Raw genomic sequence first — 10,991 nt, 5'->3', positions numbered from 1 at the left:
TCCTGTGTGGCTGTATGCCTGTAAATGCTTGCTTTCTGGTTCCTTGTTCCTGCCTTAGACATTGCACAGAAACTTTATAGCCAAGGCTGGGGGTGAGGAACTGCGTATCTGGGAATCTCCTGGGAGGGGCTGTGGCTTCTGGAGGGGTGGTGTGGACAGGCTAGCAGCAAGAAAGGATTGAGAAATGAAATAGCCTTTTCTGGTTCAGGGTGAAGGAGGGTGGGAAGGGCTGAGCAGGAGACTCCAGGTTTCAAGACTGAAGGTGGAAGAAAAGGGCACAGACTGCTGGGAGGTCTGAAGGGATGGTGAGGGGTGACAGCACTGATCCTACCTTGTCTTGCTGACGGTTCCTACACTTTGTGGCGTCACAGCTGCAGTCTGTGCCACAGTCCAATTTTTGCTTCCTGCACCCACACTGCTTGTTCCCACACCAGCCCTTGCAGGAACACTGCAAAACAGGTTTGTAGAAAGAAACATTACTGAGTCAGAAGACTAGGTTTGAAGTACCTTCCCTTCATTCACAAGCCATTCTAGAAAAAGTGAAAACTTCTATCTTTGCAGTCCTCTCTTCTTTAGTAAAACAATGATCATCAAGAACCACCATAGGTTTTTTCTAAGAACAAGTCATGCCACACTTTTGGGATAGTATACTTGAAAGACAGATTGGAGGGGTACCATAATAATGCAGAGCAATTGACAAAGATTTTCATGATGATTTTATGGCCAAAGTGAAGGACCGTGGGCTGGATGGGAGTTAGACAGATTTAATAACTGAGTAGAGTTGCTCAGTATCTTGAGATCTACCCAGCTGTACTTTCATCCAACTCACATTTCTAGTTTGTTTAGTGTTGGCCTTGGCTTTGTCCTCAGCAATTTAATCATTCAACATTTTAATAAATCACTGATAATATGAAATAAAATAATTTACATCTGTATAGCACTTTACAGTTTTCTGAGTACTTTCATATATAGAAATGCAAAATCTCATTTGAGTCTCACAGCCAGTCTACAAGGTAGGCATATTCATCAGTGGTAACAATGACATAAAGCTGGAAGGATGATTAATATGTAAGATAACAGAAACACAATTCAAATATATTTTGACAGGCTAGAATCATGGGCTGGAAGTAGAAAAGTTATAGCAGGGATAAATGTAAGTCTACCATTTAGGTTCCCCCCTAAATCAGCCATATAAATATAATATGGGGGGAAATCTGGCTTAAAAGAAGTTTGTGAAGGGAATTCCCTGGCAGTCCAGTCCTTAGGAGTCTGAGACTTCACTGCTGAGGGCCTGAGGGCTTTGGTTCAATCCCTGGTCAGGGAACTAAGATCCCACAAGCTGCACTCGCAACTGAGCCAAAAGCAAACAAAAACCCCGAAAACACACACATACACAAAACAAAAAGGTAGTTTGTGCAAAAAAGGTCTAGGGACTTGAGGTGTCAGCAAGCTTCGAGTCAACAGTGTGAAATGGCTGTCAGAAAGTCAGGCAGAAATTTGGAGTTCAGAAATCACAAGAAGTGAAGAAATTTGCTTCAATATACCTGGGTCAGTCAGATCCCATTTGAAATAACATATTCTATTTTAGGGCACCATTATTTTTTTTGGTTAAAAAGTGTAGACAATAAAAAAACCCACTCATGTTCCCAATCCTCAATTTGGCTAGTTGCGGCATGTGGGATTTAGCTCCCCAACCAGGGGTGGAAGCTGTGCCCCTGGCATTGGAGTGTGGAATCTTAACCACTGGACCACCAGGGAAGTCTCCCCAACCCTTCTTTGATGAGTAAAAAACAGATACAACTGAAGCATCCTGATCCCATTCACCTCCCTCCCTCTCAGGGGCAGTCTCTCGAATTAGATGCTTATTCATGTGTATATTTTACCACAAATCTGTTGATGCATGTAGCTCCTGTTCCATTCATCTTCATTCTATGGATATGCCACAATTGATCCATACTCATCATAGTGCCATATTTCACCTTTACTAAAAAGGCTACAGTAGTAATAGCTCATATTAACGTGTGTGTGTGTCAAGGCTGTATATTGTCACCCTGCTTATTTAACTTATATGCAGAGTACATCATGAGAAATGCTGGACTGGAAGAAACACAAGCTGGAATCAAGATTGCCGGGAGGAATATCAATAACCTCAGATATGCAGATGACACCACCCTTATGGCAGAAAGTGAAGAGGAACTAAAAAGCCTCTTGATGAAAGTGAAAGTGGAGAGTGAAAAAGTTGGCTTAAAGCTCAACATTCAGAAAACGAAGATCATGGCATCCAGTCCCATCACTTCATGGGAAATAGATGGGGAAACTCCAGTACTTTGGCCACCTCATGCGAAGAGTTGACTCACTGGAAAAGACTGTGATGCTGGGAGGGATTGGGGGCAGAAGGAGAAGGGGAGGACAGAGGATGAGATGGCTGGATGGTATCACTGACTCAATGGACGTGAGTCTGAGTGAACTCCGGGAGTTGGTGATGGACAGGGAGGCCTGGCGTGCTGCGATTCATGGGGTTGCAAAGAGTCGGACACGAATGAGCGACTGAACTGAGGCACTGTTACAAGCGCTTTCCACATATTAAGCTCATTTTATCAATGTTTCCTTGCACACACATTCAGGAGTTCACTGTGTGCATGTGTTTCATAAAGAGGGCATTATACAAAAAGCGGCGGGTGACCAGCATTACAGGAAGTGATGTTATAAGAGAAATGGTGGAAGAAAATAGGATAGTTTGGCTTGGAACAAATATAGGTGGCAGAGCTCACAGAATGATGGATTAGTCAGAGAAGACCTCAGTGACCACTAAAAGCCTGATTTGATGTATGAAGCCCCACTCTAACATCTCTGGTCTTATTATCCAACGATCTATTTATCCTGAGATAACAGTTTCTACATAAATTCTGACCTCAGGACCCAATTCTGCCATCTGGAATGACATGAAATCAGTTTAACCCCACTTTCACAGCACAGATGTTCAAACCCTAAGTATCATTTTCACTCCCCAGTCCCACTCTGTCCAAATCCTCTCAAAGCTAAATATACCTAGCTCCCTCAATGATTCACCACATGACATGGTTTCCAAGAATTCTCAGCACCTTAGCTATATATCAATTTGTCCAAGTTCATCTTTAATTGTGACATCCAGAAATGAGCACAACTTTCTAAATGTGGTGTGACCATTGTGAAGTAGATTGAGAGAAGCACCTCCCTTGTTATGAACTCAATAGTTCTGGTTATGAGTCCTAAAATTACAGTAACATTTTTTAGCTTGCCATCTTTGTGGATTCATACTGCATTTATAGTTAAATTCAAGCCCTCAACTCTCTTTCATATGGAAAACCATCACCATTGTTCCGTAGTTGTGAAGGTAAAAGAAACCATTAAAACATCTACCCCTCCTTATTATGAGAATATACAGTACTCTATAAAATCTGAAAATCAAAACCATGATTTTTAATATTTAACAACTGCATATGGCCTTTCATTATGTGGAAATGTCAATTTACTTAATCAGTCACCTAATGTTAGATATTAAGATTATTTTGAAAGAAATTTTTTACCATTATAAATCATGTTGTTGCTATGTTATTGTTGCTATGTTGTTGTTGCTAAGTCGCTTCAGTCGTGTCCGACTCTGTGCGACCCCATAGATGGCAGCCCACCAGGCTCCCCTGTCCCTGGGATTCTCCAGGCAAGAACACTGGAGTAGGTTGCCATTTCCTTCTCCAATGCATGAAAGTGAAAAGTGAAAGGGAAGTCTCTCAGTGTCCGACTCTTTGCGACCGCATGGACTACGGCCTACTAGGCTCCTCCGTCCGTGGGATTTTCCAGACAAGAGTGCTGGAGTGGGTTGCCATTGCCTTCTCCAAGAACCATGTTACATACAGCAAATATCCTGGTACATAAATACAATCCAAATCTTACCATGACTGACAAGGGCCCTGATTACCCCTCTGACCTGCCCTTGTACTGCACTCTTTCATTTCTCAGTATCCTCCAGCCACACTGACCTTTTCAGCTGCTCCTTGATAAGCCAAGATCATTCTTACCCTGAGACCTTTGCAGTTACGGTTTCCTTTTCCTGAAATGTTCTGATTTTGTTCCCGGCTTGTTCCTTCACTTTGTTCAGATCTCAGCTTAAATATCTCCTCTTTAGAGAGGCCTCTTCCAAGCATTCTTCCAAAGTACTCTCTTCCTACCCCATCATTCTCTAAGATTTGACTATATTTTTGTTTCATCTCTTATCATCTAAAATTATTTTGTTTTCTGGTCACTACGTGTCTCTCTCCACAAGAATGCCTTCAGTTTCATGAGGCCAAGGATCTGACATGTCTGTTTATTATCCTCAGCACCTAGAAGCAGTGCCTGATACATAGTCTGTGCTCAAAAATGATTTATAAATCTTTTTACATATCAATGACTACTTACTTGGTATAAATACCTAGGTGTATAATTACAGGGCTGAAGGAAAGGAACATTTTAAAAAATTTATTTTTAGTTGGAGGATCATTGCTTTACAATGTTGTGTTGGTTTCTGCCATACAACAGCGTGAATCAGCCATACATTACGTTCAGTCGTATCTGATTCTCTGTGACCCCATGGACTGCAGCATGCCAGGCTTCTCTGTCCATCACCAATTCCGGAGCTTGCTCAAACTCATGTCTATCGAGTCAGTGATGCCATCCAACCATCTCAACCTCTGTCATCTCCTTCTTCTCCTGTCTTCAATCTTTCCCAGCATTAGGATTTTTTTTAATGAGTCAGTTCTCTGTATCAGGTAGCCAAAGTACTGGAGTTTCAGCTTCAACATCAGTCCTTCCAATGAATATTCAGGACTGATTTCCTTTAGGATTGACTGGTTTGATCTCTTTGCAGCCCAAGGGACTCTCAAGAGTCTTCTCCAACACCACAGTTCAAAAGCATCAATTCTTCAGTGCTCAGCTTTCTTTAAGGTCCAACTCTCACATCCATACATGACTACTGGAAAAACCACAGCTTTAATTAGATGGACCTTTGTCAGCAAAGTAATATCTCTGCTTTTTAATATGCTGTCCAGGTTGGTCATAGCTTTTCTTCCAAGGAGCAAGCGTCTTTTAATTTCATGGCTGTAGTCACCATTTCCAATGATTTTGGAGCTCCCCAAAATAAAGTCTCTCACTCTTTCCATTGTTTCTCCATGTATTTGCCATGAAGTGATTGGACCAGAGGCCATGATCTTCGTTTTTTCAATGTTGAGTTTTAAGCCAGCTTTTTCACTCTCCTCTGTCACTCTCATCAGAAGGCTCTTTAGTTCCTCTTCGATTTCTGCTATAAGGGTGGTGTCATCTGCATATCTGAGGTTATTGATATGTCTCCCAGCAATCTTGATTCCAGCTTGTTTTTCATCTAGCCTGGCATTTAGCATGATGTACTCTGCATATAAGCTAAATAAGCAGGGTGACAATATACAGCGTGACATACTCTTTCTAATTTGAAACCAGTCCATTGTTCCACGTACGGTTCTCACTGTTGCTTCTTGACCAGCATATAGACTTCTCAGGAGGCAGGTCAGGTAGTCTGGTATTGCCATCTCTTGAAGACTTTTCAGCAGTTTGTTGTGATCCACACAATTAAAGGCTTTAGCATAGTCAATGAAACAGAAGTAGATGTTTTTCTGGAATTCTCTTGCTTTTTCTGTGATCAAATGAATGTTGGCAATTTGATCTCTGGTTCCTCTGTCTTTTCTAAAACAGCTTGAAAATCTGGAAGTTCTTGGTTCACGTACTGTTGAAGTCTAGCTTGGAGAATTTTGAGCATTACTTTGCTACCATGTGAGATGAGCACAATTGTGTGGTAGTTTGAACATTCTTTGACATTGCTCTTCTTTGGGATTAGAATGAAAACTGACCTTTTCCAGTCCTGTGGCCACTGCTGGGTTTTCCAAATTTGCTGGCATATTAAGTGCAGCACTTTCAGAGCATCATCTTTTAGGATTTGAAATAGCTCAACTGGAATTCTATCACCTCCACTAGCTTTGTTCGTAGTGATGCGTCCTAAGGCCCACCTGACCTTGCACTCCAGGATGTCTGGCTCTAGGTGAGTGATCACACCATCATGGTTATCTAGATCATTAAGATCTTTTTTATATAGTTCTTTTGTGTATTCTTGCCACCTCTTAATATCTTCTACTTCTGTTACGTCCATACCATTTCTATCCTTTATTATGCCCATCTTTTCATGAAATGTTCCCTTGGTATCTCTAATTTTCTTGAAGAGATCTCTAATCTTTCCCATTCTATTGTTTTCCTCTATTTCTTTGCAATGATCACTGAGGAAGGCTTTCTTATCTCTCCTTGCTATTCTTTGGAACTCTGCATTCAGATGGATATCTTTCCTTTTCCCCTTTGCCTTTTGCTTTCTCTTCTTTCCTCAGCTATTTGTAAGACCTCCTCAGACAACCATTTTGCCTTCTTGCATTTCTTTTTCTTGGGGATGGTTTTGATCACCACCTCCTATACAATGTCATGAAACTCCATCCATAGTTCTTCAGGCACTTTGTCTATCAGATCTAATCCCTTGAATACATTTGTCACTTCCATTGTATAATCATAAAGGATTTAAGTCATACTTGAATGGTCTAGTGGTTTTCCCTACTTTCTTCAAGTCTGAATTTTACAATAAAGAGTTCGTGATCTGAGCCACAGTCAGCTCCCGGTCTTGTTTTTGCTGACTATATAGAGCTTCTCCATCTTTGGCTACAAAGAATATAATCAATCTGATTTCAATACTGACCATCTGGTGATGTCCATGTGCAGAGTCGTCTTTTGTGTTGTTCTCTTGGCAAAACTCTGTTAGCCTTTGCCCTGCTTCATTTTGTACTCCAAGGCCAAACTTGCCTGTTATTCCAGGTATCTCTTGACTTCCTACTTTTGCATTCTAGTCCCCTACAATGAAAGGGACATCTTTTTTTGGTGTTAGTTCTAGAAGGTCTTGTAGGTCATAGAATCATTCAACTTCACCTTCTTCAGTATTAGTGGTTGGGACAGAGTTGGATTACTGTGATATTGAATGGTTTGCCTTGGAAACAGAGATCATTCTATCGTTTTTGAGATTGCAGTCAAGTACTGCATTTCAGACTCTTTTGTTGACTACGAGGGCTACTCCATTCCTTCTAAGGGATTCTTGCCCACAGTAGTAGATATAATGGTCATCTGAATTACATTCTCCTATTCCCGTCCATGAGTCCTAAAATATCAGTGTTCACTCTTGCCATCTCCTGTTTGACTACTTCCAATTTCCCTTGATTCATGGACCTAACATTCCAGGTTCCTATGCAATATTGTTTTTACAGCATTGGGCTTTACTTCCATCACCAGTCACATCTACAACTGGGCATTGTTTTCACTTTGGCTCAGTCTCTTCATTCTTTCTGGAGCTATTTCTCCACTCTTCTCTAGTAGCATATTGGGCACCTACCGACCTGGGGAGTTCATCTTTCAGTGTCATATCTTTTTGCCTTTTCATACTGGTGGAGAGTTCTGACAAAATGTGGTCCACTGGAGAAGGGAATGGCAAACCACTTCAGTATTTTTCCTTGAGAACCCCATGAATAGTATGAATCAGTCATAAGTATACATATGTCCCCTCCCTTTGAACCTCCCTGCCGATAGGAATATTTTTAAGGCTTCTGATACATATTTGCAAGGTGCTTTCCAGAAAGGTATGACAAGTTACATTTTAACAACAACAGACAGAAATGCCCACCTGTCACCTTTGCCAACACTGGATGTAATAAAACAAAACAAAACCCAACTTGACTCCTTTGAATAAGACAGAGCAAAAGACAGCGTTCTAAGACATGTCCTAGAGATACCTCACCAGAATGACATTGATCCATTGATTGCTATATGTTGGGTATGGTCCTCTGACCATTTACACATTTATCTATCTGCCTCAAAAACACTCTATTACCCAGGCCATGTGTCTTCATTTTATCCATAAGGTTAATGGTAGGAAAGTGGTATCTTAGGGGTTGTTATAAGGAAGAACAAGTCAACTTTTACATAGCCAAAGTCTCATTGGGATGATCTATAGGACAGCACACTTTCGCTCAACAAAGTACAACTTTCTAACAGCCACTTGGAATACAATGGGATTCCCTGTGAGACTGTGAGCTTCCCCCTAGTAGACTGCTTGTTTTCAAGCAAGCAGAGGCTAAACACCTGGGAGTGGTATTATAGAACAGTCATGATGTACACGTTAGATGTATTCACATGAATGCCATGTGCACTAGCTGTAACTTCATCCTGTTTTCTCCCAAACCGGGATCAAAATATAAGAGAGGGAGCAAGACCTTGCCACAGACATAATCTCAAATATGATGTATGTGGTATATGTGTGTACACACATGTGTATCACAACTGCTAGCAACCAACCAGCATGTCCCAACACTATAATTGGGAACCACTATAATAGAGAGTCTTTATATAGAGTGGGAAGTAGAGATGAAAGACCTTTGAGGTTCCTTTATACCAGTGGTTCTCAACCCTGACCATCTGGTGATGTCCATGTGCACATAAGAAATCTCTGGGGAGTTTTTCAAAAATGCCAGGTCCCACCTCAGACTAATTAAATCAGAATATCTGGGCATGGTGTCTCAGGCTCCCTGTGTTTAAAAGCTCCCTGGAGGATTCTAATGTGTAACCAGGGTTGAAAATTATTTCTTTAGAGTCTATAGTTCTTCTAGCACTGATTTCAGTGCTATATTATATCTCAGAATGATAAAAAACTGGTAAAAATTGTAACATAAAGAATACCAGGTTAGGAATTAGGAGACTTGGGCTCTAGTCTTATATTCAATACTTGGCATGCCCCTGGACAAGTCACTCCATCCCAGTTCATCTCCATTCTTTTATTACTAGAGACCAGAATATCTGCTCCTTCTTTTCTGCCAAAGGGGACAAATGGGAATATTTGTAATAGTGGTTACAGTGCTTTAATACCAATACTTGCATGGCATTTTATCCTTTACAAGGTGCTCTCACATATATTCCTTCTTTTAACTTCTCAGACACCATATAATACCATATAAAGGTGGTATTATTAAAACCCACATATTAAAAACAACAACAACAAAACCCATATATACAACTTTAACTCAGGATATTCGTGCTGGAAGAGACCTTATATATCACTAGTCTAGTCTCATCCCTTTATTGCATAAATAAGGAATCTGAGGCCCAGAGAGATTGCGTGACCTGCTTAAGGCCATCCAACTAAACAGTGGCAAAGTCAAGACAGAACTCATGTTTACCTGGCTTCTAAGCTATCACTTCTTTATCCTTTGGCATCTCCTTAGTACATATAGGAAATACAGCTGAATGAGGAAACCTATTTTTTCAGCATTAGCTTTGGACAAGTCCTCAGTTTGGTGCTTGCTGCAGTCTCCTGTCCAGATACCTAGTGATTCCGCTGTGTTGCAACAGTAACAATCAGGATGGCCTTCATGCAAAGCATCAAGGTCTAAAGCTGACGTGTCTACAAGTAGTCTGATCAAAGAGCAGTTACAGCATCCATTGTACTTCGAGGTCACCAAAAAGGAGAAACTCAATTGTCAACTTGCCCCCCTTAAAGCCCAATTATATTCTCAAGTTATAAAATCAGAGGGAAAGCCTAGAAAAGAATCATCTCTCAGTGTTTTAGACATAGGATTTATCACTGATAACAATTATTACTTACTTGCAATATTTTGCTATACTTTCATATTTCCTTTTTTAAGCTTATAGCAATAGTGCATATATATATACTTGTGTGTGTGATAGGCATTTCTCAAAGACAAGTATACCCATATTTGCTTCCTATTTGGAAACTCCTTCCCAGGGTTTTAGGTCCTCTACCATTCGTTTCTGTGTGTACTTCTCATCTTTGCTTTCTATTATCTGGCTGACCTTTTCATCAACATTCAGCTCATGCATTCCACTTCAATCACAGTAGACAGCATAAATGTTTGCTGAGTAAATGAATGAAAGACATGTTCTTCCCCATTTTCTCTCAATGTCCCAACTGTTACACTACTACCTCTACTATCAAGACTTTGCAATATGCTATTCATTGTGTCAGAAAATGGTCTCCCAAGACTGTATTTCCCTTTCTTATAATGCAGCAACAGTCTTCTCTTTCATGGCATGTCCTTAAACTCTATCTACCTGGTTTGGCTTTATAGTCACTCTTCAAGGCCCCTCAATCCGTGTCCCTGAGATGAGTAGGTTGAGGTTCTATGTGTACATGCATGCTAAGTCGCTTCAGTCATGTCTGACTCTTTGTGACCTTATGGACTATAGCCCACCAAGCTCCTCTGTCCATGGGATTCTCCAGGCAAGAATAATGGAATGGGCTGCCGTACCCTCCTCCCGGGGATCTTTTTGACCCAGGGATCGAACTCGTGTCTCTTATGTCTCTTGCAGGTTCTTTACCACTTGCACCACCTGGGAAGCCCCGAGGTTCTATGATGCTTCCTATTTCTTTGTCTTGTTTCCCGTTTAGATTATAAGCTCTCTGAGGCTAAGGATGAGCTCTTAGTTCCACCAAGAGCACATGGTGATTTTGTTGCATTCCTAATGACTTTGCAAATGATTTAATGCCATCACAATGGTCTAGTTCTCATGACTTGCTTCTCTCTGGTGGCTTTACAAGGCTCAGTTCCCCAGTGCACTATCAGCTAATGAAATTGAGTAACCTTCTAGGAATCCAGCTAAGGTAATTTGTGAGCTGTTCTCTGCAAGTGGAATGTGACTGCAGGGCACAGTTAGGGTAATAGTGAACTGTAAGGCCTGGGAAGTTAGTGTTTCAACATAAAACATCTAGGTTTGGTAAATATGTAGCATTGTAAGTAAAGCACGTGTAAGTAAATAGCTGCTGCTGCTAAGTCACTTCAGTCGTGTCCAACTCTGTGCAACCCCATAGATGGCAGTCCACCAGGCGCCCCCATCCCTGGGATTCTCCAGGC

At 41.1% G+C, this 10,991-nt stretch overlaps 1 protein-coding gene across 4 annotated transcripts in view; it reads right to left on the bottom strand.

Annotated features, from left to right (window-relative positions):
• The window catches only part of KIF4A (kinesin family member 4A), a 129,594-nt gene that overhangs the window by 2,411 nt on the left and 116,192 nt on the right, over nucleotides 1-10,991 (bottom strand). For all 4 annotated transcript variants that reach the window (XM_086389908.1, XM_086389910.1, XM_086389911.1 and 1 more), the window contains exon 29: nucleotides 332-448. In XM_086389908.1, the coding sequence (XP_086246034.1) occupies nucleotides 332-448 (117 nt within the window). The remainder of the gene's footprint in view (nucleotides 1-331; nucleotides 449-10,991) is intronic.

The sequence above is a fragment of the Bos grunniens genome, chromosome X, assembly GCF_055505025.1.
Source record: "Bos grunniens cultivar Pamir isolate PY7600 chromosome X, Bosgru_T2T1.0, whole genome shotgun sequence".
NCBI lineage: Eukaryota > Metazoa > Chordata > Mammalia > Artiodactyla > Bovidae > Bos > Bos grunniens.
Note: the sequence above shows the minus strand (reverse complement) of the source record. Positions and strands in the feature narration are given on the sequence as shown.